At 45.6% G+C, this 27,636-nt stretch overlaps 1 protein-coding gene across 11 annotated transcripts in view; it reads right to left on the minus strand.

Annotated features, from left to right (window-relative positions):
• Window positions 1-967: 967 nt before the first annotated feature.
• The window catches only part of NRG2 (neuregulin 2), a 179,208-nt gene continuing 152,539 nt past the window's right edge, over window positions 968-27,636 (minus strand). For 10 of the 11 annotated variants that reach the window (XM_039485535.1, XM_039485534.1, XM_039485533.1 and 7 more), the window contains 5 exons: window positions 20,831-20,933; window positions 17,696-17,819; window positions 14,990-15,117; window positions 11,931-12,155; window positions 1,209-3,299 (listed from right to left, as the gene is read on the minus strand). In XM_039485535.1, coding sequence (XP_039341469.1) covers window positions 2,642-3,299; window positions 11,931-12,155; window positions 14,990-15,117; window positions 17,696-17,819; window positions 20,831-20,933 — 1,238 coding nt within the window. In that variant the 3' untranslated portion in view covers window positions 1,209-2,641. Of the gene's footprint in view, window positions 1,178-1,208; window positions 3,300-11,930; window positions 12,156-14,989; window positions 15,118-17,695; window positions 17,820-20,830; window positions 20,934-27,636 lie in introns of those variants that run through there. The other variant, XM_039485544.1, reaches the window with a different exon arrangement.

A 27,636-nucleotide genomic window follows, 5' to 3' on the forward strand; every position in this document is an offset into this window, starting at 1 on the left:
TTCTATGCTCCCTCCCCCCCACCCCCACATGCACCAAGGCTAGCCGCAGGCTGTTTGGGCCTCATGCTCTCTCCCCATGGCGTGCACCCATTTCATTGTCCCCACAGCGCTGTGACAATGGGGCTGAGACAAAGCCGGTGTAGCCAAGATGCCAAGATTCCAGAGCTGTATTTCAACCCTGTGGCAATCATTTTCATCAACACCTCATGCCTGAAGCTAATCAGTTGTAAACACAATCCGGGGTTTAGAAGGAGAAAAATCCACCAGGATTATGGTCTGTTACAAAGCGCTGCGAGGTGTTAAGACCACTGTGTAGCTTCCCATAAACAATGGCCATAGGCTGCTTGTCAGCCTGCAAACAAGTCTGGGAGTTGACTTTTCATACTGACACCTTCCCATCGGCCCCTTCAGCAGTGGCAGAATGTCAGCTGTCTTTAAAAAAAAAACGAAAAAAAAAAACCCATTTGAAATGAAAGGCCAACGTTTTCAAAAGTGGCCTCTGATTTTGCATTCCTCCTTTTTTAATGTGTCCATCCTAAGATGCCCTGGGCCTGATATTGGAGTCATGTTTCTAAGCCTTACGGTTGCAAAGGAAACCTTCCAAATGTGCCTTGATGCAGTGCTGTCTCACTCGGTCTGCAAACACAGAATGCAACAATAGCTCTGAGAAAAGCGTGGACTGACCGTCCCCTTCCATTCACCTCAATGAGATGTTAACTCTGAAGCGTAATGGTGGAAGTTGAAATGTCTCTTTCAGCTAGTTTGATACTGAGAATTTTAGCTCCAACATCCAGCTACTCTGGGATGTAAGTGGAGTTTAGGACTCTGGATGAAGCTTCAGACTGTGGGTGGAGTTTGGGATTGTGTAACACCACTCTTCCCACCACCAATCTGATCACTGATTAAGATTAATGCTGGAAACGTTAATTATTTCTTATTTTATTTATAATATAAAAATGTTCAAGTGTTAAACAGTCAAGAGTTCAGACATTCAGACAATCCAGAGCAAATGTATACAATCATCTTATGACTAATTAGCAGAGTTTCCATCTGACCCCATTGTGGGTGAGGAATAGAGGGTTTAGTTACTTTATTGCTAAAAGTTAAATGAAATAAACTGTCAATTGTTGTATTATCTTCTCAGTCACAGCTTCACCATGCATCCAATCTACAGTATCTGAAATGCAAAGGACATGCAGAAGTGAAAATATAAAAAGAAATAAGTCAGGCTACAATGTAAACAGGGTTGCTGCAATGAACTGAAAGGAGGGGCACTTTCACATGTGAATGTTCCGCTTCTTGGACACACAGCACTGTCTCTTTGAGCCACGGGTCCAGGGGCCAGGGCTGCCCTAAACATGATGTCCATCTTTGATAGCAAGTTATTATGTTAACACTGGCACATTACAATAACAACTTTCTTTACAATATACGGCACATGGATACAGAAGAATCCACTGACTGGCTTTCCTGCTACATTGCCTGCCTATTTCATTGGCCAGGGGCAGGGTCCTGGGGATGCATTGCAGTGACTTTAAACAGGGATTAATTGCATATGGAGCACACTCAACACTATTTGTAGCTGATTCACAGCAACTAGCAGGGCTATACTGGTGGTCGTGCTGTCACTAACTTCTCCATGTCCTTTGCTCTACTCTTCCGTACTATCATGGCCAATATGTAACCCTGTCTAAGCTTCACATTGTTTCTTGTAATACTGTAATGCCATCTTTTAAAACAATTGATCAGTCGAGAGTGCTTGTCTGTAACTGCTGCAATGGGCTGTTTCCCTTCCCATCAGGGTCTGCACCAATAAAGTGGATTCAACCATATATAAATACATAATATTTTACCACATCCATGTAAACGTTTTATTCATTTGACGACAACGTCACAAAACTGTGCCAAAATGAGTGAAATTTACTTGGGACCCCACAAGTAACACGGTCAACAAATATATTGTAAGGGTTGTTGCTACTGTATGCTTTTTTCCCCTCTTCCTACCTATGTTGCAAAAAAAACCCATTACTTCTGCATTCTGGTATGTAATTCCCCACCCTGAAATAAGCAAAACTACAACTATTTGAGTGGGCAAGATGGATTCCCCTTAGGAGGTATTCATGAGAACATACATACACATGTCATTTGTGTGTTATAACAATGTTTTAAAGAACGAGATCATAAACATCCAGAGATGGGGCAAAGTGGAGGGTGCTGTTTTTTCAAATGGGAAAGTGCCCTTAACATGGTAAGTTGTCTTGAACTACAACCTATGATCTTAAGAATGCTACTGAAACGTAATCCTCAGCATGGACTCTGGCATTAGCATACAGCAAAAAAAGGCACCACGATTTTTTTTCTATTTTTAAGTTGTCAAAAATTGGCCCATCTTTTTTTTATTATTATTTATTTATTTTGTTTTGTGTTTTTTTTTCTCTCGGAAGCTGTAAGTCAAGATGTTACATATAAATAGAGATTCCCTATAAAAAAGTCTTTGCTGTTAGCTATTATAAGACAACTTTGCTAAAATGAAAATAAAACATTTGATTTGTTATATTTTTTCCTCTTTTATACAAAATAAAAATATCTTTCCTCCTTTTCGATACAGGTGTGTTTGTGGGTGCGTGAGTTTGTGTGGCTTCTAAAGAGGAGCCGAGTCCTGTTTGGGTCTCGTGTGTGTCGATCTGCTTTGCCCGCTCTCCAACTGTGCGCTTTGTCTCTCGAAGGAATAGTAAGTCCTGCTGTCTCCTGGCCGATACAGCGGCGGCGAATCTGTGTTCATTGCCTCAGTGTTTTGAATGCTTAAGAACGGGGTGCTCTCCGCCATGAGCTCCTCATCAGACTCGCTATATGAAGCACTACTTCCTGAGAAGGAGTCTCTGACCGTCCGGGGTCTGTGTGAGACCTGCCCGTTGAGTTTAGATCTTTTCCACCGCCTGTTGTTGCTAGCTGTTTTCTTTGGTTGTTCTAGTGCTGGGATGTACTCTTGTGTCGTTTCATACTCGTCATCCTCCGTGATGCGGAAGGGGCTCGAAGGCAGGCTCCCCATGCTCTCATTCAAGTAGCTCTTCCTTTGGTAGTAACTGTCATATCTCTGCATATCCTGGAAGGGCACCTGATAGCGTCGCAGTAAAGGCTGCTGCTCTTCCACTCGGAAGCTAATGGGTGCCGCAGGTGGAAGGGACACCGCGTGAGCAGAATTGGGGGAGGTGATCTCGAAGGTAGGTACCTGTGCAGCAAGTGAGTAATGGAAGTCAACAGGAGACAGACGTGCTGGTGTTGTCAGAGCAGACACATACCTGAAAACAGAAACAACTACATTAGGATCCTGATTGACAAGAGCTTTCCAGGTATTATTCTTCCCATTTGAATATCTGACCCTGAGGGCCAAACTACCAGGGTCAAATAGCTAACATAATCACACCCTTGCATAGTAATCGACACACCCACACCCCACACATGGTAACTGATGCACCCGCGCCCTCACATAGTAACTGATGCACCCGCGCCCTCACATAGTAACTGACACACCCGCACTCTCACAGGGTAACTGATGCACCCATGTTCACACACAGTAACTGATGCACCCACGCCCCTCACACAATAACTGACACACCCGCGACCTCACATGATAACTCATGCACCCACATCCACACACAGTAACTGACACACCCATGCCCACACACAGTAACTGATGCACCCGTGCCCTCACATGGTAACTGATGCGCACACGCACACCCACACAGTAACTGACACACCCATGCCCACACACAGTAACTGATGCACCCGTGCCCTCACATGGTAACTGATGCGCACACACACACCCACACAGTAACTGACACACCCATGCCCACACACAGTAACTGATGCGCACACACCCCTCACACAGTAACTGACACACCCGCGCCCTCATGCTTTAAATTTCACCCAGAAGAACCAAGTCCCAAGTCATTTTACAGACTATAAGGCCTATTTCCAAAAGTGGTTGCCCTATTACAGGCCATACAGGCCCTCCATTTGGACACCTGAAGTCACCCACTAGCCCAATGGGCATGTGAGTACATATTCGTTCAGCATGGGGGTTTACACCTTCCTCTGTACTACCTGGTGCTGTCCACTGTTGCTCACAGGACAATAGACCCATTGCACTGTTGGTCCCATCTGGTACGGTGCACCCTATGGTCTTATGCCAGCATCTTGTGCAGCAGCTTGAGTTACCTGCATGTGAAAACTGGATGCTCTGAGTGTCTATACTAGGGTGAAGCTAACACAGGGGTTATGACATCCACCAGTGAAATCTAGCCACCTCCGAGGTAAGATGCACCATCCATCTCACAATGCCAGACACACTGCACGACAGTTTAGGAAGCGAAGGATAACATCCAGTTGAAGCAACAGTGAGAATTTAGATAGGTAAATTTAATTAACAAAGGTGAAATTTGCCCACAACACTGGAGCGCAAAACCCTCCTCTTGCAAAAAGCGCCATGGGATCTTTAGGACCAGAAACAATTAGAATGTTACTTTTAATGCTCCTCCAAAAGATACCACCTCCAGCAAAACTGCAGCTTCTAACCCATGCTGAAGGGCTGGCCCACTCAAGAGCCAAAGAGAAGAGTGCCTCTGTTACCAATGCAACACAACGCAATGCAATGTGGGGTACTCAGCACCTTGGAGGATCAAGCCCAGCATTTGTTAACATCCTGGGTGCATTGCAAGGTGCTCATAACAGTGGCTTGAGGAACTGGCTGGGAGAGGATGAGGTGGGTGGGAGGGGATTATTCTTTGATCTCCCTCCAAGCAGTGGCTGATTTGTGGGGTTATATTAGATTTTGTGCTTGGCCTTTGAAGGGGCCATTTTATAGATACCACTTTTATATTCTAAGTAAATGGCCCTAATATGACTCTACATTCAAGTGACACAGAGTTGTATGTAAATGGCCCAGGATGACTATACATTCAGGTGACACAGAGTTGTATGTAAATGGCCCAGGATGAATGTATATTTGGGTGACACAGAACAGAGCAGTGTTTGTTTGCTTGTTTATAGCACAACTCAAAGACAGTAAGTTCTCCTGAGGTGCATAGGTTTGTAGCTTTTTGACGCTCACACAGCTCCTTTAAATGATATGCACAAAAGAGGTGCATGCTGGGTCTGTCCTGCAGCCCTTTCACCAGTGTGATGCCACAGAGCTCACGAGAGGTACAGTGGAGGAGGAGGGTTGGAACATAAGCCGATCATCACAGAGAGGAGGGACATAGAGTAACAAATTGGTACAGAGGAGATGGGACCCCACCAGGAGCCTCTCTCTTCTCTCTGGGCTTTTCCTGTACTCCTGCTCTTAGATGAGAAAGCCCTAGATGGCTGGGTTGCAAAAGATCCCTAGAGACATACAATGCCAATGTCTAGCATTTCATCTCACGTATTTGCCTCATTCAGCAGTTACATCCATTGCCCGATCACCCTCCTGGTCGAGTGCACAGAGAAGAGGAAAGGGCAGCATGCCCTCCCTCACACCTGTGCCCTTGCCCAGGGACAATCACAGTCCATAACCCTGGACTATGCCAGTCTAGTGCTGCCAGAAGAATCAGCCTCTCTGGCACACCTAGTGCCCAGACACGCTGATGCCACCCTGCTTCAAAGGGTGCAGAGCCACCCCCTCCCTGTGCTCTAGGAGGCAATGCCTCAGAGAGCTCGCACCAGGACAGGTCGCCTCTGCTATGCTCCCTGCATAGCCACAACCTGGCCCTTTATACTCACACGATCCACTCTGGGGCCTTCTCCATCAAAACTGATGGGCTTTGGATCAGGCCCTTAGTTCCAGACCTGTCCTCTGGCTCCCCCCTTCCCTCTGTGCCAGGGCAATCCCTTTCCTGCTTTACCAACACATATGTTTTGTGCAACGTTCCTGGTATCTGCCCTTCCACCAGCACCATCCCAGGCTCTCATCCTCTGTGAAACCCTCGAGTGCCTTTCTCTGCCCTCCCTCTAGCTCTGCAATGGCTTTTCTCTAACACAGGGTCCCAAAGTGCACACAATATACTTAGCACACTCACACCATGGCTGTATAAAACACCCTTATTACCTCCTTTGGCTTAGGAGAGATCCCTCTATTTATAGACACGCACTCAGGATTTCATTTGCTCTGTTAGCAAGAGCATTAGAGCGTGAGCTCATCTTCAATAACCTCCGCTCTAACCTGCAGGGCTCTCTGACCGCACGGCTGCTTTCTAAGCAGCAGCCTCCTGTTTCTATTTGGGCTGATTATGGGATCTCCCTCGGTGCCTCACCTTGCATTTAGCTATCCTAAATCTCATCGAATTTAGAGCTGCCTGGCTCTTCCAGCCTGCCACATCACTCGTGCGGCTTGGAGAGCTCTTCTGCTGCTCATTAGCCCTCCAAGCTTGGGGCTGGCTGCACAGATGATGACCAAACCCTGTTGGGATGGGGCTGGGGAGGATGAAAGGTGATGCCCTCCTCACCTAGCAATGGGGACCACCTCGCTCCCTGTGAGTGCCCACATGGGTGCTAGCTGCCCACAAGTGGGCAGGGTGGAGGGGCATGGTTCTGTCCCCCTCCATGGCCACCACCACACCTGTTAGCTGAACACAGAGGAGAGTGCACATTGTACTCTCCCGTAGGTTGGTGGAGCCACTGCTCTGGTGTATGCTCCCAAAAAGCCCCCCAGGAGAAACAGGGGCTGAGTCCCGCTGAGCCCCTGCTTCTGGGCTGCCCCTGTGCACCGCACCCCTGCTTCCTAGAGGCAGAATCTGGTCCTGACTCAGGGAGAGCTCACGTCCTGCCCCTGATCATTCCACAGGGACTACAGTGAATGTTTAGTAGCACAGACCTGGAGCCTGGCTCCTGTTGATGCTTTCCCTGTTCTGAGGGTGCCCTGTTTGCTCGTAGTGCCTACAGCCTGCCTGCCAGTCTTGGCCCTCGCTGGCATTCCTCTCTACATTCTGGGGGGTGGGGCTATAATAACAGCTTTAGAGAAATCAAGGTAAATGTCAGCTGCTGTGCTGCTTTGGTCCACAGCATCTATAGTTCTACGGGGGGGCTCTGATCACCTGGATGATCTGTGCCGTGGTAGCCAGTAGCTAGCAGAGCTGGGCAAATAACCAATTTTTCAGGTCAGTGGCCAGCCCGAAGAATGGGAGAAAAAATCAGCAAACCGAAAAAGTAAAAAAAAAAAATCCAGCTTTGGATCAAATGAAAGGTTTTGTTTGGTTTCTGAGGGATTTCTTAGCTTTTTTAACTTCTTTCGTGAATCAAATTGAAGTAAAATTCACAAAGAAAGTTGAAACGTTTTGATTTTTTCAGAATTTTTTTTTTGTTTGACTGTAACAATTCCGTGAATTTGAAAACATTTTGGTCAACCTGCATCTGCATTTTTCAGTGAAAAAGGAACGTTGTCTGAAAATTTCCCCCCGCTGAAGTTCCCTTTTCCCAGCAGTTTCATTTGGATACTGAACCTCCTCAACTTTGCTAGGATCTGCAATGGAACACCCAGCTGTGCCATCACTGGGTTTGCTTCACATTTGCCCTTTGTCCAATTCTAATAGGTTCTGCAGTTTCCTCTGTGGGATGAGAACTCGTGAGGACATCAGGGAAGAGTCTCTCCACACATTCCATTTCCTTCACCAGGTCCTTAATGATACTTAGCAGGAGAGATCAAGATCCTCTGCCTTCAGGGTCTGAGGGAGAGCGGAAGACAGAACCCAGGCAGGTAGGGAGGGGTGGTAAAACCCAGAAAGCCAGTGGAGGAGGGTCGTGGAGCTAAGATGGTAGGTAGAGAGACAATTCCATCCCAAGGAGTTTATTTCCAGGCTGGGAGACAGTTGGTGCGGGTGGGCAGATGGAAAGGAGTCATAGAGCTAGAGATAAAGAGCAGGGGAGGAGGACAAGAGATGGGAAGCAATGGGGTGGAGGGTTTGGATGCAGAGTCACAGTCAGGCCTGGGAAGCCCAGAGTGGCGTGAAGAAGGAAAGGGTGGAGTTAGAGGTGGAAGGGTCAGAGGCAGGGGAGAGTTCTTATGGGCGGTTGGGAAATACTGGCAAGCTGCTGGGCAGAGGAGGGTGAGGTGTCCGAAGGGAGCAGGAGGAGGAGAAGAGATGCCACGCTTTGGAAGCACTAAAAAGAACTGACATGGAGGAGCTCAGTGCAGGCCTAGGACATTACCCAAGGGCACTCAGCAGCGTGGCTGCAGGCACAGAACCAGCAGATGCAGAGGGAGGAGATTAAAGGGCAGACAGAGCATCAGGAGAGGGAGGCACAGGAATCAAGAGAGGAGTTGTGAGAAATGAAAGGGTTGATAGAATCAACTGAAAGGAGAGAAGCCAGGGGTGGGGGTGTGTGTGGAAGGGACGAGGCGGCTGAGAGCAGCAGCGAGGTCAGCCTAGAGATCGTGAAAGGAGCAATGGGGCCGAAGGGAGGGAGACGTGCTGAAATACAGCAGGTGGGGATTGTGGGGAGAGCTCTGAGACAGAGATCAGGGCTTCAGGAAAGAGGCAATGGAATCGGGTCAGTTACCTCTGTAAAGGTGCAGACATCTGGGATAAGTAGAGGGGATGGAGGAGAGAGAAAGACAGAAAGAAAGAGACCCACACACTGAATCCAGACAAAGCCTTAGAACAATGACTCAGATTTTCCCCAGTCCTATACAGGGCCGGCTCCAGGGTTTTGCCGCCCCAAGCAGGAAAAAAAAAAAAAAAAGCCGTGATCATGATCTGCAGCTCTACCGCTCCTGCTTCAGTCTTCAGTGGCAGGTCCTTTGCTCTGAGAGGGAGTGAGGGACCCGCCGCCGAATTGCCACTGAAGAGCTGGACGTGCCGCCCCTCTCCGTTGGCCGCCCCAAGCACCTGCTTGCTGGGCTGGTGCCTGGAGCCGGCCCTGGTCCTATAACCATCCCAGCACTCTTCTGGATTGAGTTTTCCTCCTCCCTTGACAGAGCTCCTCCACTTCCCTTCCCTCTTTTCCTAGATATGTTTGTAGAAATCTTATTTCCATTGACTCCTTCCCTCTCTCTCATACATCCAAACACACCCTCTCTCCCTTATCAAGGAATGTGGTAAATTCTCCCTCACATGGGATATCTAGATCAAGTTCTATCTGTCTGCTTCAGCCACAGGTTTCTGGGCTTGAAGCAGGAATGAAATCTCTGACCTGTGCTATACAGGAGCTCAGACTAGATCATCATCATGGTCCCTGCTTGTCTTGGAATCTGTAAATCTGTGAATTTCATTCTCTCTCTTATTTGATTTCTAGAAGATCCCACCTCACTTCCTGCCCCTGCAAAGTTCAATTTTCAAGTCCTTTGTAAGGTCTTCTTTTAGTCACTGGCTTGCTTTCTTGTTCTGGATTTCCCTTTGAAATCACACATTTGCATTTGTGCTTTTTACTCTCGGGTCCCCCGGTGTAGGATGGAATATGTAGGATGTATATTTTAGGATGGAATATGTGGGATGTACATGAAAAGATGCCTGCTTGTCTGGCAAGGAAAGAGAACAGCCAGGTGAAAAGCTGAGCCCGCAATCGGATCAGATAAACAACTGGGTCAGCAATCCAATCAGGTAACAACCGAGTTGGCAAACTAATCTTCGTGGTAGGCAGAAAGGTGTTTATACAATATAAAATGAATAACTTTGTAACAGTATTTAAGGTGAGCACCCAAATATGGGGGTCGCCTGCATTTAACTCTATGCTGTGCACTGGATTGATGGACCGATCACTCAGTGAAGCAGCAAATAAATGACACACTTCTTCAGCACAGGAGTCTGTCTGTGATCCTGTGCGCTCTGCGTGGTGGGAAGAACTGCTCAACACCCAGCACTGTACTTTTTATTTCCACCTTTCCCTTGGTACCTCACTCTGTGGGGCCTCTTCCTACTAACTGCCTCGGTTTCCAACTATTAGATGTGTCACAGTAAAACGCCCTATGATTCCAGCTTCCCATGCTCCCCTTCCTTAGGAGCTTAAGCCCCGAGAGATCCTTTCCCCACTGGCTCTCCCCTATGCTCAGCTCTATGACTCTTAATTGGTTAATACCAAGTGCAAGTGATCATGCCTCTCACTGTATTCTCCACCTTGCCAAACAAGAGGCACAGTGAGTGGGATCTATGCTGAGAGGCCCCAGCTAGCCACCCTCCCCGGTCTTAACAGCCAGGTAGTCTTAGCCCCATGAGTGTTCCTCCATATTAACCATGCTGCTTTCTGTGGTCACCTATTGTAACCAGCACTAATACAGTGCTTCCCTTTGGTGGCCTTTATGAACAGGTTTCACTACACACTTCAGTGGAATTTATGTTAAATCTCCGTTGATGCCCCCTGGTTTGGCTGCATCTACCTCAGACATCTTGGTATTGCAAACCACCAGGATGCTAAGCACCAGGTCCAGTACCTTTCCTGTCTCCACTATCTCTTGGCTAAGGGCCTGGTCTTTGCTTTTACTCTGCTTTGACCTGGGCCAGAGACTTGTTGGGCACTGTTATTTCCTTTCTCACATATCAGGACCCAGAGTGTCCATGCTGTCGTTTTCTTCTCTTGCCATCTAGATTTCACTAGAAGGTGACTCCCCTGTCCCCTAGCACAGGCATGTGTCTGGCTTTCTCCTCCTCTGAAGAGCATGGCCTTCAGAGTCAATAGGCCAGCTTTCCTGACTGTCTCCCATTGGTTCCACAACGCCAGTGGGGCCATCAATCCTGCACGCAGCTTGTCCAGTTCATCTTGTTTGCCCCCAGGCTTGTGGCACTTGCATACGGCACTGCTGTACTCTGCCCCCCTTGCCTTCTCTCCTGCACTGTCTGTGTCTCATCTGCTGCGCTGGACATGGTGTATTTGGTACAGCCTGATCCTTCCCCCAGCCACAAACCCTCACCATGTTGTCCATATTCAAGGTGCAACTGGGGCTCTCTGGAGGTGCAGCACACTCAGATGTGGGCCAAGAAAGGAGGCTCTGCCTTATTCCAGGCTGATCTAAGGGCTAGTGCGCAATGGAGGCAGGACTTCCCTGGCTGCCTATGGCAGCAGCACTGGCTAGAATCCCCACAGCTCTTCTCCCTCCCACCTCTGACACACTCCTCCCAGCCCCAGCGTGCTCCCTAAGACAGGGCTGGAGAGGTCTCCATGACAGTCTGATGCAGTGCCTATCCTGGGAGTATTCTCCCACGGCCAGCCCCGTCATACTGCTGCAGCAGCATTTGGGGGCCGGGCTGGGGGAAATCCCTGAAATCGATCACCCCTCCTCTCTACTTCATCTTCACTTAGATTAGTTCCCTGCCTGGATCATCAGCTACTTTTCCATCCCTAGGCCATGCACAGCAGGGGCTGATGCACACTTGTAGCGCTGCTCTTTACTGGCTGGAATGTGTCAGAGCTGCTCAAGGCTGCAGGTTCTTTGTACTAAGCTATTGGAGCAGTTTCTGTCGCTCACAGGATTGGGGCTTCTCTTTTGGGAGAGGAATTCTATTCCCCGTGCCACAGGTGGTCAGCAAGCTTGGAGTCCTCGGTCATGGACTGAGAGAAGATCTACGCCCCAACCTGTCCCCAGAAGTCACCCTGATGCTGTCAAACATTCGCTCTTATTTACACTTAAAATGTATAAGAGAGAAAAGGTCTGATGCTTCAGGGAATACCATACAGCAACATGAACTGCTTGGTGGTAGGGAGAAATTTCCACCAGGGGCAGGCTATTGCATAATTGTCAATTGCGAGAGGTTTTGCATCTGTGTCTGAAGCTTTTGCTATGGGCCATTCTCAAAGACAGGACACCAGCCCAAATGAAGCACTGTTCTGGTGAAGTATCTTATGTCCAATATGGATCTGGTCTGGATGCCCCTCTCTACTGTTCTTCACTTCCACCAGCGAACCCTAGTAACCGATAACAGAGTCATCAGCCGCAGAGCTGATGGCACAAAGCAGTGAGGGCTGACCTCTCGCTGTGTGGCGAGTCTCGCAGCGAATCCACAGAATCCCTGTATTGCATCGTGGGTCTTCTCGAGTCCTCAATGCAATACGCAGCTCCTCGCCGGGTGCGGGCCTCGACGCAGGCAGGGCTGTTGCATTTACTGGTTCCCACTGAAGAGAGCATCATACCAGACTGCGAATCAGAAGTCAGGCTCTCCGTGCGGTCCAAGCTCCATGTGTGGCTTTCCTGCCTGCGGAGCAAACCACAGATCAACAATAGTCAGGGAAAACTTCTGCCATGCCCTGCTACACCACACCTGTTCCTTCAGGCAGTCTGTGGCTCGGAGCCATTCTGAAGGAAGGTTAGAAATCCACACTCTGTATCCACTTTGCATCTCTTTCTAAAAGCAATGTGTTTAACTGGGGGGCCAGTTTTCAAAACCTGGCCTTCACTTGTTTTGTCCACAGAGAATTTGGGTGAAACTGCTTGTGGGCACAGGGGAGGACAAACAGATGCCTGACTGCCTTATGGCATGTGCAGATCAGACAATTGGAGTTAATGAAGTTGCCAGCAGAGAATTAGGTGGGGTACACAGGGATTCCAGAGCAGGAAAACAGTCCTGATCCAAAGAACTTGTTAATTATGGTTAAACCCAGGCCTACTATGGTGTTCTGGTTAGGAAAGAGGAGGAGTGAAATGGTAGCTTCACATTCAACTGAACTGCTCTGGGTGTGTCTTCAAAAACATTTGCTCAGTGCAGTTTATTCAGAAAGACAGCGTTTTAGATATCAAGCACCAATTCATGATAGTATTTTGGTGCCTTGAGAGATTTACAAACGCCTAAGTGAGTTAGGCACCTAACTCCCACTGACTTTTGATGGGAGTTAGGCACTTTGTAAACCCAATAGGTACCTGCCCGTCAGAAGGCTTAACTATTGTGAAGTGAATGAAAAACACTTAATGAGACCATATAAATTGGGGTTGTGCATGCACATATACTTTTGCACACACAACTCAGGATTGCACGTGTCTATTGTGCAATTTGTGTGTGCATCGCATGAATGCACAATACCTGAAAAATATTAGGTCTAAATCACCAAGTTTTGAGGACTGAATAACAGAATAGCCACACTGCTAGTGTAACTTATGTAAGAGAATGTCTTCTAAAGACGACAACATTTTGCCTTCTGGTCCTTTTTCTCCGAACACTTGGAATGCAAAGGATTCATTAACACCTACCAAACACTAAAGTAACACTGGTGGACAATTGCTGTAAGTGAGATCAGAATCAGACCTGACATCTTTGGCCTTGCAGATGAACATATCTCGTCTGGTGCAATTCACTGATGGGATATAAATATGGACCTCACAGTGTCATTTTATTATCGTGTTTTAATGTTGAGTGCACCTTCAAAGAACCGACTTCAGTTACTGGAATAAGCACAGTATTCACTGGAACCATCAAAGGGGAAGAAACAGAGCACCCACAAAGAGAAAGGGTTCATCAACTCTTAGCCCTTCTCCAGGGCATTTGAAGATGCAACTCAGGGTTTTTCTGGACACTATAAAAATGGAAAACATTAATTCAGAATTGGAAATGCCCTTCAAAAAGGTGAAAGGCTCAGCTACATGGATGCGCTGTTTCTTCCACCTTGACCTTGTTCTATTAACAAAAACTATTGCTATTTCACTGATGACCTAACATTGCACAAGATACTGAGACTCAGATTTTCAAGCCAGCCTCAGAATGACCTACATAGGTGCAAAGTGCAAACACAAGCATCTGCACCAACATTTTTTTGCCTGCAACAAGTTGCAGGAACAAGTTTTTTGTTGATGCAAAATTGCACCTGCTAAATCGGACCCCAATTTTAAAAGTCTAGACCTAAATGTTTAAAAAAATTATAGCCCTCTCTTCTTATACATCACGGGTATGTATAGGAGAATATTTCTAAACACTAGTAAAATATGCATTAGTATATATAAAATATGCAGGCGACTGCCTGTGAAAAATACACATCTGTGTGTGCTTCAGGATTAATGTATGTGCAGATACATTTAACTGTTCTGTGTACAACTTCCTGTTTGTGTAGATTGTGAAGGTACATCATAGTTTTCCCTGTGCAAAGTTTAGCTCTAAATGCTTTACAGTAGTCAGCTTCAGGAGCAACTATCCATGTGCAGACATACAAAGCACATTTGCGGCTAGCGGCGAAAGGACATATTTGCCATGACAAGGTCACCATAAGGCCATAGTTCATAGTTTTGAGATCATAGGTTAGAATCCTGACATTTAAAAATGGAAACCACAAGAGCCCCAAATGAAACTCTAGAATCCAAACACTCTTGACATTGCAGGGCTCCTCAGATCTGAATCTGGATCCAGATCTGTATTTTGTAAATGCCCCCTGAATACCTCTGAAATTTGGGTTCGTCAAAACTTGGATCTGAATCCAAATTTTGCAGCTCTAGTACCTCCTAAAGTATTTTAGGAATGAGGATAGCAGTATGCAAATGAGATAAAGGGTAAGGTTTTCAAAAGCGACTAAGTATCTTAGGAGCCTATGTCCCATCTTCAAAAGTGACTATTCACCTAATGGCCAGACTTTTACAGGTATTTAGGTGCATAATGATGCAAATTGGAGAGCACCTAATGTGCACTTTGGAAAAGTCCATTTTGCATCTTTAGGCACCTAAATACCTTTAAAAAGCTGGCCCTATATCCTTTTTGTAAATGGAACTTAGGAGCATCTGAAAATTTTTTCCTTAGGTACTTTTGAAAATTTTAGTTATATATGTTCCAAACCCCACAGCTAAAAAGAATTTTCTCCAAAACTATCACAAAATCAAACTACATGTAGAATAATCTTCAGTGTTTTTCTCTCATGTATCTATTTTCTCTGTGTCACTCAAAGTGACAGAATATTGCAAACACTCATGAACAGTGAACAAGCAGGTGAAAGGAAAAACATTTAGTATTTGCTCTGACTTAAGAAATGTTTTTCTTGCTACACTCTTGAGATATTCTTGCAGGGACAGGATGGATGTGTGTGTATATATGAGGGGGGGGAATGGCACACTCACCTCTGGCTTGAAGTTGGACTAGCTGTGGAGCAATGGTGAGATGGGGAGCAGGAATGACTTCCTGAAAACGTCGTCTCTGTTTCCCTCCGTATCACATGGTCAGTGGCAGAAACGTTTTTAGAAATATACTGTAATAAAGAGAGTCCCAAATATCAGGCAACTGCTCATTGATTGACTGAGGGGGGTTGCCTTCCTCTGCAGCCTGGGGCCTGGGTCACTTGCAGGTTTAAACTAGTGAAGATGGTGGATTCTCGGTAACTTAATTTGAGAACTTCAGTAACTCAGCCTGAAGTTAGAGGTCTATCACAGGAGTGGGTGGGCAAGGTTCTGTGGTCTGTGACATGCAGGAGCTCAGACTAGATTATCATGATCAGTGGTTCTCAACCAGGGATCGGGGCCCCTTGGGGGGCCACGAGCAGGTTTCAGGGGGTCTGCCAGGCTGGGCCAGCACTACACTTGCTGGGACCCACGGCAGAAAGACGAAGCCCCACCGCATAGGGCTGAAGTCTAGGGCCCTGAGCCCTGCCACCTGGGGTTGAAGCAGAAGCCTGAGCAACTTAGCTCTACATGCCGCCTGTGGTGTGGGGTCCCGGGCAATTGCCCTGCTTGCTACCCCTTAACACCACCCTGGTTTTTATATGCAGAAAAACAATTGTGGCACAGGTGGGCTGTGGAGTTTTTATACCATGTTGGGATGGGCCTCAGAAAGAAAAAGGTTGAGAACCCCTGATCATGATGGTCCCTTCTGACCTTAATGTCTATGAGTTTATATATCAAATCATGTAACAAGCACATGATCGCATGTATCTATGTCCAGTTTAAAGAGCTGAGAAGAACAGCAGCTGCCCAGAAGGTTAAAAAATAGTGGCTTTTCTGTGGCTCTGTTCTGGGCTCTTCAATATATCAAGGAGAGGCTGCTACATGGGAACTATGAAAGGGCATTGATGAACGTTGAGGGTCTTGGAGACATGGTGCTTAGTCTGTAGACTAAGCAAAGCTTAGCTTTGCAAAGCTTCTTCTGCAGAAAAGGACCTGGGGATTACAGTGGACTAGAAGCTGGATATGAGTCAGCAGTGTGCCCTTGTTGCCAAGAAGACCAACAGCATATTGGGCTGTATTAGTAGGAGCATTGCCAGCAGATCGAGGGAAGTGATTATTCCCCTCTATTAGGCACTGGTGAGGCCACACCTGGAGTATTGCATCTAGTTTTGGTCCCCTCACTACAGAAGGGATGTGGACAAATTGGAGAGAGTCCAGTGGAGGGCAATGAAAATTATTAGGGGGCAGGGGCACATGACTTACAAGGAGAGGCTGAGGGAACTGGGGTTATTTAGTCTGCAGAAGAAAAGAGTGAGGGGGGATTTGATAGCAGCCTTCAACTACCTGAAGAGGGATTCCAAAGAGGATGGAGCTAGGCTGTTCTCAGTGGTGGTAGATGACAGAACAAGATGCAATGGTCTCAAGTTGCAATGGGAGAGGTCCAGGTTGGATATTAGGAAACACTATTTCACTAGGAGGATGGTGAAGCACTGGAATGAGTTACCTAGGGAAGTGATGGAATCTCCATTATTAGAGGCTTTTAAAGCCCGGCTTGACAAAGCCTTGGCTGGGATGATTTAGTTGGTGTGGGTCCTGCTTTGAGCATGGGGTTGGACTAGATGACCTCCTGAGGTCTCTTCCAACCTTAATATTCTATGATTCTATGAATATTTATACCAATGTGGTCCCTGATCTGGCAGTGGTCAACCACAGTTCTTGCATGGATTATTCCTACTCACAGCATAAATAGATTTTGCAAGGTTTTGTGTGGGGCCGCAGCCTGAAAAGGCACTATTGCTGCTTTTTTAAAGATTCTGTTTCTGTCTGAATTCATGCCTGTCTATCTACTTAGCTCCCAACTTCTCTGTCTGTGCTTGGCACATGTGCAGCTGACAAGGGACCCATTATAACCCCTCCAGGAGCCAACAAGAATTGGCCCATTATACATGGGACAACATATAAATTATCACATACAAAAAAAATGTTAATACAATGCAAAGGTTGCAAAGCTGAACACTCAAAAGTTAGAAAATGCTGGAGCGCTGGCACAGGAAAGAATCCCGTCCTGTGTCTTTACTCATCATGGATCTGATTTCCTCCCACTTTCATTTTTTTTTCAAATGCCCCAAATCAATATAATCACATTCATAGTCCCATTGAATTTAATGGAACTATCCACATACGTTAAACTGAGCATGTGCTTCAATGCTTTGCTGGAGCAGAGCCTATGGTCTTAAACTGTGTCCATCAGCGTGGCATCTGAGCACCCCAAAGGGACTTACTACCTTCAGCAAAGTGCTACTGATTAGAAGCAACAGAGGCAGAATAAGGCCATAGGTAAAGTGCCATGCACACCTAACAGCCTCACCCCCACCAGCCATGTAGTCCATGGTATTTGTAGTGGTCCAGAATGATGCATTCTGGGATATCATCAATGAACAGGAAATACCAGGAGCATTTCACAGAGTGGTAGAGAATTAAATATGATTAGTTCATACATTTCTGTCCTGACCCCAACCCAAATGGTTTTCCATTGGAAAAAAAAACAAATTTTCATTCAATTTCAGCTTTTAATGTCAAATTCTTAATGTTACAGCTAAACGAAATCACTGGCTGAAAAAAGGCATTGAATACACTTCTGCACTGCCTTATAGAAAAGCCACTTACATCAGCCATCTGAATTTCCTCCGGATCCAGCTGGGGGTGACTGGGGCCGTTGGCAAGGCTCCGGTTCGGATGGGCGGGACACATATTTTGCCGTAAATGGTTATGCATTTGTTTTCGTTGTTTTCTAAAAATGCACAAAGGAGAAATGGATTCATAGGGTTTACTTAGAATTCTAAAATCTCCTTGGACTCTTCATACCCAAAGCCCTGTAGGGGAGAGAGACAATAAGGAGGACAAGGCCATGCTTCAAATTCATGTCTCGGAGACACTTTCAGCACACTGTAGCCAGGGGCAGTGGAAAATCATGAGCACAAGACAATGTTCCACAACGTTGGGATCTTTCTGCAACGTTTGAGGTTTTCTGAAGCACGTAAGCAGAGATGGGCCCAAACCAAAATGGCTGTTCTGAAGTCAGGTGGTATTTGGGAAAGTTTGGATCAAACTTGGCAGCTTGGTCCCAATTACAAATCTAAGCACTCAAGGGCTGTCTGCACTGCACAGCTCCTCTAGCGGAAGCAATGGTGGAAACACTATACTATATATACTATACTATAGACGGGCACTGAAAGCCACTGAAGTTTTAATCCATCATATCATCTAGGCTTACTAGATGACATGATGGCAAAAATGTACGTGGTCTGCCTTTGCTGATGCTTCTCCCATTGCTCCCACTAATGGAGGGCAATGTTGTCATTGCAGACATGGCCAACGTGAGAAGCCCATGCTTAGATATGGACTGAACGCTGTCTCTCCAGGTGAGCAGGCTGCATCTATGCTGGCAAAAGCAGGAAGTGAAATTCACTCTGGGTGCCTTCTGATGCAGTTCCACCAGTGGCAGCATGGTAGACACTGAGATGAAGACAGGGCAGCTCAGGAACTTACTGTGTCCTGTCTACACTCCATTTCTCACCCCTGGAGCTCCAGTGCTGGTGATCTATGGGTCCTATTTTTGCCTGTTTAAACAAGGTCTAGAAGAACGAGCATTGCGCAGGTGTCTGATGAGTCAGTAAGGTGAAGTGTGGCCTGGTGGCTGCTCACAACAAGGTGATACTGGATGTACAGTGACCAGCTGCTGATCTACAGAAAGCAGCTGCCTGCTTGCCTGGGTTAACCCTTGCAGCATGGTTTCGGAACAGAGCCTCCACCTTCTAGCATCCATTTAGCTTGTCTCCACTGCATATCCTGGGCCAACACCACAGCTGGGAGAAACATGGTCAAAATTCTAAGTATAACACCCTTGAGCTAACTTCTGAAGCCTTTACAGAGGGCTAGAGCCACATATGACTTTAAGGCACAGCCCACAGTAAGGCATGGTATGGGGATGCACCCACCCAGGAAGATCATCAGGATGCGTGTCAGGGCACAACTGATTCCCACATTGCCCAGGCCCAGCTAACCCAGCCATTGCAGCAGATCAGCAGGGACATGTTCTCATTTCCTTCTCACCCTCTTAGGGACATCGTGCACACTCAGTGGGGTAGGATTTTTTCCACAGTGTAGATGCCGTGAAAACTGACTTAGAACTTCAGGGTTTGCTCCATTATTTCTACATGGGCAAATGAGAGATGTGTGTTTGAAACCTTCAGTAACCAAGGGAATATCTGTATTAATAATAAGATTGTTTTGTCCTTTTCGCTGAGACTCTCAAACTGATTAAGCCTCACACACCTCCTGCAAGGCAGAGAGGTATTATTATCCCCATTTTCTGATGGCAAAAACTAAGCTACGGAGAAGTTACATGAGTTCCCTATAGAGGCCTCACAGCAAATCAGAGTCAAAGGGATAACTCTCCACCTTCAAGCCTACCACTGTGTAATACAAGCCAATGTGTGACAAATGGTTGCAAGGTGGAACACCTGGGTTTTGTTACACGTGGCACCATAACGGACAGGTTATAATGGTGAAACTCACTTTTAAAGACATTTCCTCCCTCTGTGAATTAAATAAACTAGTCGTTTTTAAAAAGAAAATTCACAGTTTCGTAGATTCCAAAATGGACCATGGTGGTCATCTTAGTCCAACTGTCTATATAACACAGGCCAGAGTACTTCCCCAAAATAATTCCTAGAGCAGATCTTTTATAAAAACATCCAATCTGGATTTAAAAATTGACAGTGATGGAGAATCCCCCATGACCCTTGGTCAATTATTCCAATGGTTGATTACCCTCACTGGTAACATTTTACACCTCACTTCCAGTTTGAATTTGTCTAGGTTCAGCTTCCAGCCTCTAGCTTCAACTTTCAGCTGTGTGCAACCACGAGAACTCACTACGTGGGCTGTCAGTGAGGTCTGATCCCTGGACCTTCAGACCTCTACACCTGAGCTAAAGGAGTGACTGTTATCTTCTGTGAGGAGCAGCAACTGAAGGGGGACCGAGGTGCACACACTTTGCTAACGGTTGTACAGCCATTTTCTAGACAGCAGCAGAATGCTGGGAATTAGAAATACTGGGTTCTGTTGCCCGCTCTGGGAGAGAAGTGTGGCTAGTGGTTAGAGCGGTGTTTGGTTAGAGAAGGCCAGCCAGGCACATAGATCTGGCATATTAATTAGGCAAGGCAGTGTGGTTTTGAATGAGACTTGGGTTTGCATATTAGAGACCTGTGTTCTACGCCCAGTTTTGCCTGCAATGACCTCCTGCAACCTCTCAGTTAACTTATTTGTAAAATGGAGGGAAATACATTTGATTGTCTTCTAGGAAAGCTTATGAAGCCTTGCTCAACAGTAATTGTTATGAACTTCACTGAAATATAAGCAAGCGTCAGCGGAAGTGAGACCAGAAGTCATGGTCACCTAGGTCCCAGCCTAATGGATTTTTCCCATTGCTACAGGGAGTCTTGTTCTCTCATCCACAGGACATTGCCTGACTTAGCAAAATGGGGTTGATTCAGCTGAAATGCAGAATATCCCGCATAATCTGGTACCCCCACGAGCTCTAAACAGGGTCAGGTATAGAGAGAGTTTTGACTTCCACTCCCCTGCCCTATTAGACCTTGCATGTTCTCTGCTGTAAGTGAAAAGCACAGTACAGCATCTCCTTTGAGTATTATCTTAGGTCAGTAAGTGCCATAGCTAGAAGTGCGAACCCAAAGCTTGAATATTGCTGTTAGATTTCACTTGTTTGCCTGTACTCACTTGGTTTTACAGTAAGCGACCACACATACTATTCCAACCACAAGCAATGCAACGCAGATCCCAGTGATGGTTAAAACTCTCTTCTGATAGAGCTCTTCAGCTTCTGCAAAGGTTAGAAAAATATACTAATTAAAGATATACTCCAGTGAAAATAATGTGTTCTGAACACACAAATAGCAGCAGAATCCAACCGATATAGACTAGTCATCAGCAGATCTCAAAGTGTTCCATGGTCCAGTTCTGATAAGCACCCAAATGCTTGGATGATTATCCCAAACCTCCCCAAACACATTGAGATCTCCTACCATTCTCTCCTCCTCTTCTCATGGCTTCCTCCTTCTGCCCAGTAATCCCTCCCTTCTGCACCCCAGCAAACTTATCAATGTCCCCTCTCCTCCCCTATAACAGCTCTGTGACCTCTAGTCCATGATCTCCAATAGCCTCACAACTCTTCGTTTTACTTTCCAGCAGATTCCCCAGGTGCCTTGCTAATCCAATAAACAGGACCCTGACCATACCCACTGAGACAATCAGGGTCCAGACACTCCAAGGGGAGAAAGGAGCATCTGAACCCCAAAGAATAAGCAACTGAACCAACTGGTTGTATACAATGTTATTGTGTATACAAATATGTCAAGTCAGGTCTTTATGAAAGCTTGTGATGTTCTAACTTGATGGTCCTTAGGAGATACATAGACAGACTAAGATTAGAAATGTATGTAATTATGAATCTAGACTAGTATGCTCATGACCAGAACTACAATTTCAAGCACACCTCACAACAGGGATGGGCTCCTCCTAAACCAGTTGTTTACACAGAACTTACTTCAAGTACCCGTCCATTATCCAGCCAGGAAGAGACAATGGTGGACCATTAGCATGAATGGGAAAATACTGAAACAACTTGAAATTAAAAAACAAACAAACCCCAGTCTTTGAAAACTGAGGCTAAGTCTACACTTAAACCACTAGAGTGGGACAGCTGTACTGCTTCAGTGTAACCACCCCCTGCAATGACAAGGGTGACCAGCTGTCCGGATTTTATAGGGACAGTCCCAATATTCGGGGGTGCCTATTACCCCCCACCTCCATCCTGATTTTTCACACTTGCTGTCTGGTCACCCTAGCAATGATGGGAGGGGTTCTCTGGTCACTGTAGCTAACCCATGTCCCTGAGATGTGGTAGCTAGGTCGATGGAAGAATTCTTGCATTGACCTACCGCTGTCTACACTGGGAGCTAGGTCAGCTTAACTACGTAGCTTGGGGTGTGGATTTTTCACACCTCTGAGTGACATGGCTGGGTCGATATAATTTTTTAATGTAGACCCAGCCTAGGAGAGGAGGAATTTCCCCTCCATGAATCACCATAGTCTGAGAGAAAGACAAAAAGACTGCAAACCCTTAAAAGAGAGGGGATTTGAAGTGAAGGACACCCAAAAACTGAAGACCAGCATCTAAGTGAAGTGCACATCTTGGTCAGAGAGCATCCTGGGAAACTGTTCAGTGGAATAGGTAACTTGTATTAGAAAAGGGAAATTAGCTATTACAGACATGTAGAGCCTGAGACTGTGCCTTTATATTTGTTTTCTGCGTAACCTGAGATGGATTCGGGGGGACTTGGGACCAGAAGGGGATGTTGAGGTCACCCTTATGCTTGTAGGCTGGCTACTAAGAGATTCCCCACACAGGTTCAAATCCTGCCAGCTACACCACTGCAATGTTTTGGTCACCACCAGGACCAGTAAGGGGTTCAGTCACCACCTGCCCTGTAACCTGGGGAGCCTAACGCTAGGCTGACATGGCTCAGAGCTCTGACACCAGTAGCCAGCCTATGAGTGTATGTTTTCACCCTGGCTTCCACCAGCCTAGTAACCCCTGACAGGGTGACCTCAACAGCCCTTCAGTGCCAAGTCCCCCCAAATCTGTCTCCCCAAGTTCTTAACTACCCAATACTTGTATTTTTCCCCTCTAGTTCGTCACCCCCAATGGAGTGAAACCAGCACCCAGCTATCAGTTCACTTTGCCACACACACTCCACACACAACAGAGACCTGATGGGGATAAAAATATTACAGAATATTGCCAGAACATTACAAGCTTTCATAAAAGACCTGACACAACACATTTTGTAACACAGTAACATCAGATACAACCAGTTGATTCAATTGCTTATTCTTTGGGGTTCAGAACCTCTGTTCTCCCTTTGGAGTGTCTGGACTCCAATTGTCACACCCATCCTCTCACATATATACACTGATCGTTTGATGGCCCCATCACAAGGTCCAGCTGGACTCAGGACTGCTTTTTTTTCTTGAAGCAACTGCATGCTATGGGTCCTAGAGTTATTCCAGAAATCATAACATCCAATGCACAAAAGCACACAGATGCTGAAAAGAAAAACTTTTAAATAATCAAAGGTTGGGTGGGCATGGAGGAGAGGTGGTTTGGCTATTGGAAGACAGGGAGGGGACAGAGTATTGAAAATCCAGTAACCAATAACAGCAGTGTATTTTTTAATGAAATCCTGGGAAGTAATCTTATTAATTTTTCAACCCAAACAGTAACACAGATTCATTTCAGTTAATCCTCTTGGCAACTGTGTTCCAGGAATGAGTTGTATCATGGGACACTGCATGGTCTCAACCACACTGTACAACTCACATACACTTGTGAAATTAAACTGAACTTCATCAGTGATCTAGTGTTTCTATTAAGATATGGCTGTAACGAGCAGGAGAGATCCATAGTTATTTGTAATGGAAGACTTTTCAGTGCCAATGAAATCAGTCACTTGCAACAGATTAACAGCACACTCTTGGAGAGAAGTAATTTATCCACACTGATCAGGCCCGTAAAACTGTTCAGGATGGAGTCAGGGGAAAAGCTAAGATTCAGATTGCCTCAAATCAGTTCAACCCAAATATCGTCAACCAATCACATGGCTAGAGGCATTTATTCTTCTTGTGTGAATACAGTAGGCCAAGCTCTGCCCCCAGTTACATGGGTGCAGATCCACTGAAATCAATAGAGTAACTGGATTTCCAACTGAATAACTGAGAGAAGAATTTGGCCCACTATATCATCTTGTGAGCCCAAGAGGAGGGAGAACCAAAAAAAGACTTGTACCATGAATAAGTCAATATGCCCCAATAGCATGTTTTATTTATACAGCATTCTGGGTTGTTGGGGTTTAATTAATTAGCATTCTCTAGAACATTTTCTCATAGAAATTCGGCAAGAAAAACCCTGCTGAAGTTGTTAGGGTGGAATGTTCCACCAGGAGACACTAAGTGCCCTCACTACACTATATCTGGTATCCCCAGCAACTGCAAAGCTATAGGAGGTAAAAGCAGAAGGAAAGTAAGAATGGCATCAGGTGCTAGGAATGCTAGAGTCATGTCCTGGTAGTAGGATAAAAAGTATTTTAAAAAAAGCTAAGAGAAAATAATTTGGGATTTGAGCCTGTCTTAGCCCACCACTTTTGGAAGTACCTAATATAGAAAAGATTATTCTCTTTCTGAAGGTCTAAACAGGAGAAAAGCAGCAGCAGTTACTTGAGAAGCCAGAGAGTGTCAAAATCCACCTGGTTTTGTTTCTTTTTATCAACGTGTAAAAATAAATCCGAAATATTTCATTTTGCCCACTGTGAATATTCGTTCTAAAGCAGTGATCCAAAAAGCGGGGGAAATCTCCATTCACTCTGCTCTGCACTGTGAACCTCTATGACACAGGCTGCACATGTCCTGCATGTTAAGCTTCCGCTGAACTGAACATGGGTTCTGGGTAGGGAATGAATGCAGCATACACAGATATTCACACTGTAGGCCAGAGAGGAGACTTTTAGCATAGTCATTATTACAGGTGACAGGAATAGAGAATTTCTTACCTATTCTGTCCTTTCTGCATCCTAGTTCCACCACTACAGGCATCTTCCTTCAACATTCATTAGAGACGATGACATCAAGAATCTCCCAAGCTTTGGTGCCTCCATGTGCTTTCCTTGGCCGATACTGGGTTAGGGTAGCGTGTCCTCTGAGAAGCAATTCATCAAGTTCCTCCTCAACTGGGATAAAATTTACCCGTATGCAGAAGGCCAGCCCAAACCTTCTTCACTAGCCCTAAGGGGTTAAGGTGGGACCTAAATGGTGCTGAGGTTCTGTGCTGACCCTTTGCACAAAGGTTGATTGGTTTCACTTGTGATGCAGACCATACTGATTTGTTGTTGGTTGTTGGAGCATGCAGTCTGATCTGATGTTCTCTGACCTCCCCGTTACGTCAAATCTTCATATGTCCTCTTTTGGGAAGAACTCACATTTGGATTGGGACGTTTAACTCAGCTTTTTTGCTTTCTCCTTCCCTGTATTTTTGCCTGGTGGGGAACGCGGTGCATATTCTGTACTGGTAGAAGCATGGAAGGGGAGAGCCACATCTTTCCACGCCTGGATTTCATCAGTATAGCCCCTTTCACTCAGTCAAATGTTCCAAGTTCTCCAGTTCAATCATGTTGTTGTTAGAATCATTAATGCAAATGTACATTCCATCTTGGGAGGTCATCAAACTTGAGAAATACAAGAGGGGTCATGACCTGACTGGAGGGGACCAAAGATTGGGAGATTTTCACTGTCAGTGTCTGTAACTCCAGTGTGACTAATGGAGAAGGAGGAGCTACTGTACTGTCACAACTGGTGGTACCAGCACAAAAACAACAGGGACAGCTAAAATAGGCAAGAAGCATGATTTCATTTTGCTGAGGTGAGCAGTGCTCTACAGGCCTCAGGCATTACTCACCTCACAAACAGGAAACATTACTCTTTTGATCTGTCAGGAACGGCTGCCCCAATCTCAAAAATGCAATATAAACCTCCCTTCAGTAGATTTTGTGAACCAATTTTAGTTGACGTAATCACATTTTTACAATTTAATTTTGAAAAAAACATTTTTTCCTGGAACATATAAACAGCAAATTCATTTAGATTTTAGTCAGCTCTAAAAAATTATGGCTGGCTTAACAAGATACTTTTGTGGATCTTAGTATAAAGTTAACGCTATTTGGGAGCAGCTCAGAAAGTTCTGACAGTCTCTTTTTCACGGTTGGTGTTATGAATTCCATACAGACAGCAAGCAATCTGTTCTCCATTTGATCATGGTTGTGGAGTATTGCATGTGCAAAGGCCGAGCCTGGGTTTTAAGAGATTTAAGACAAATTTGCCAAAGCAGCTAGATGTGATTTTTATTGCTTGTGGATGAATCTGTTCAAGATTTGTTCTGCTGGGTGAACATATTTGTTCATAGCAGGGGGAGGGGGGAAGTGATCCGATTCTACCTTGAAACCAGGTGAAATGATACTTTCATAGAGAATTTTCACTATTCACAGTTTTTGCTGCAAAAATGTTATTTTTTTCAGATGCAAACCCTGCCTTTTATTTAATGGAAAAAAGGAGGGATAGTGGTAGAGGAGGCAAAACTACCAAATGAGTTAGTTTTTTCCCCAAAACTTTCATCTATACTGCAACCCTTTTCCCCATGGATCAAATCCCAACCTCACCGTGCAGCACAACTCAATGCATGACTGTTGAAAACAATCTAAGTTGGCTCCACAAAGTCTCATTAAATTGATGGCTGATAACATAATCCCTTCGTGTTACATAAACTCACTGGGACAGTGACAGAAAGAAAATAATGTAAATATATATAGAGTGATTTTATGTTTAATTTATATTACAAGATCTTTGTGGTAGGGCCAGTCAACTTTTGTCTCCGAAGTGCCATTCACACCTATGATGCTATACAAATAATAAATAATAGTCATCATCATCATTCTAAAACAATGACATCATGGACAAATCATTTAATGTCAAGTAATGCAGACACAGTCACAGTTCCAGTCATGGGTACTACAGCAAACACATGGAAAGTGAAGAATGGATGAAGTAGAGAAGACAGCTTATTAATGTTTATTGCCTAATAATGAGACTGGGAATGGACAAGGAAAACAAGAAAGAAGTAAACTAAAAAGGGATGTCAAAAATCCTCAATTCTAAATGTTATTTAAAAGTGTATTTGTAATAGCAGCACCAGTTTCTCTGTAATTCCTTCTCCAAAATGAACTCACTTTCTGTAGCACAGAACTGCCTGCTGGGAGGATGTGAATCAGTCCTGGCAGGCTGGTTCTGGGCTACTCTGGAGCAGAGGCTACTACCTGTGCCGAATTCTGCTCAGTGTTGTGGCAGTTTGGAAAGGTGGACAAATATCCACTGGGGGCTGTGCTGAAACCACCAAACCCCTTTGCACTGGGAGCCCGATCTAAATGGGTGCTGACCCTCTTTTGCAAGATCCCCAGTCCCACCATTTCCATTCAAACCAGTGGGAGTTGGGAGCACCCAGGACCAGACCCTGAGGAAGAAAGGATTTGGGTCCTTAGGAGACAAAGCCCACTCTCATTACGCTAGTGTCTAGTGATTTGCACTGGATAGCTGAGAAAAGACTTTAGTCCCCGGACGCCAGAGGTGAGTGGCTCATGCCACAGTGAGCCCATCAAATGGAATTAAAGTGTCTTAATCATGTAGGTCTGCTCTGTGCTAGCTAACATATCTCTCTGGCTGCACTGAATCGGGACTAAAGATATATGAGCAGAGGGAAAAACAGTTCAGGGCACTTATCAGATCCCCTGTGGATCTCTGTGTGCACAGCTGGGCACCATATTGCTCAAAGGAAGGCATTCACTTAGAAAGGATGCAACACAAGGCAACAGCAGGTCTCAGGGATCTGCAGGAAGTGATAAAGGAAGTGTTTACAGAATGGAGGT

Source organism: Mauremys reevesii, linkage group 8 (assembly GCF_016161935.1).
Source record: "Mauremys reevesii isolate NIE-2019 linkage group 8, ASM1616193v1, whole genome shotgun sequence".
NCBI lineage: Eukaryota > Metazoa > Chordata > Testudines > Geoemydidae > Mauremys > Mauremys reevesii.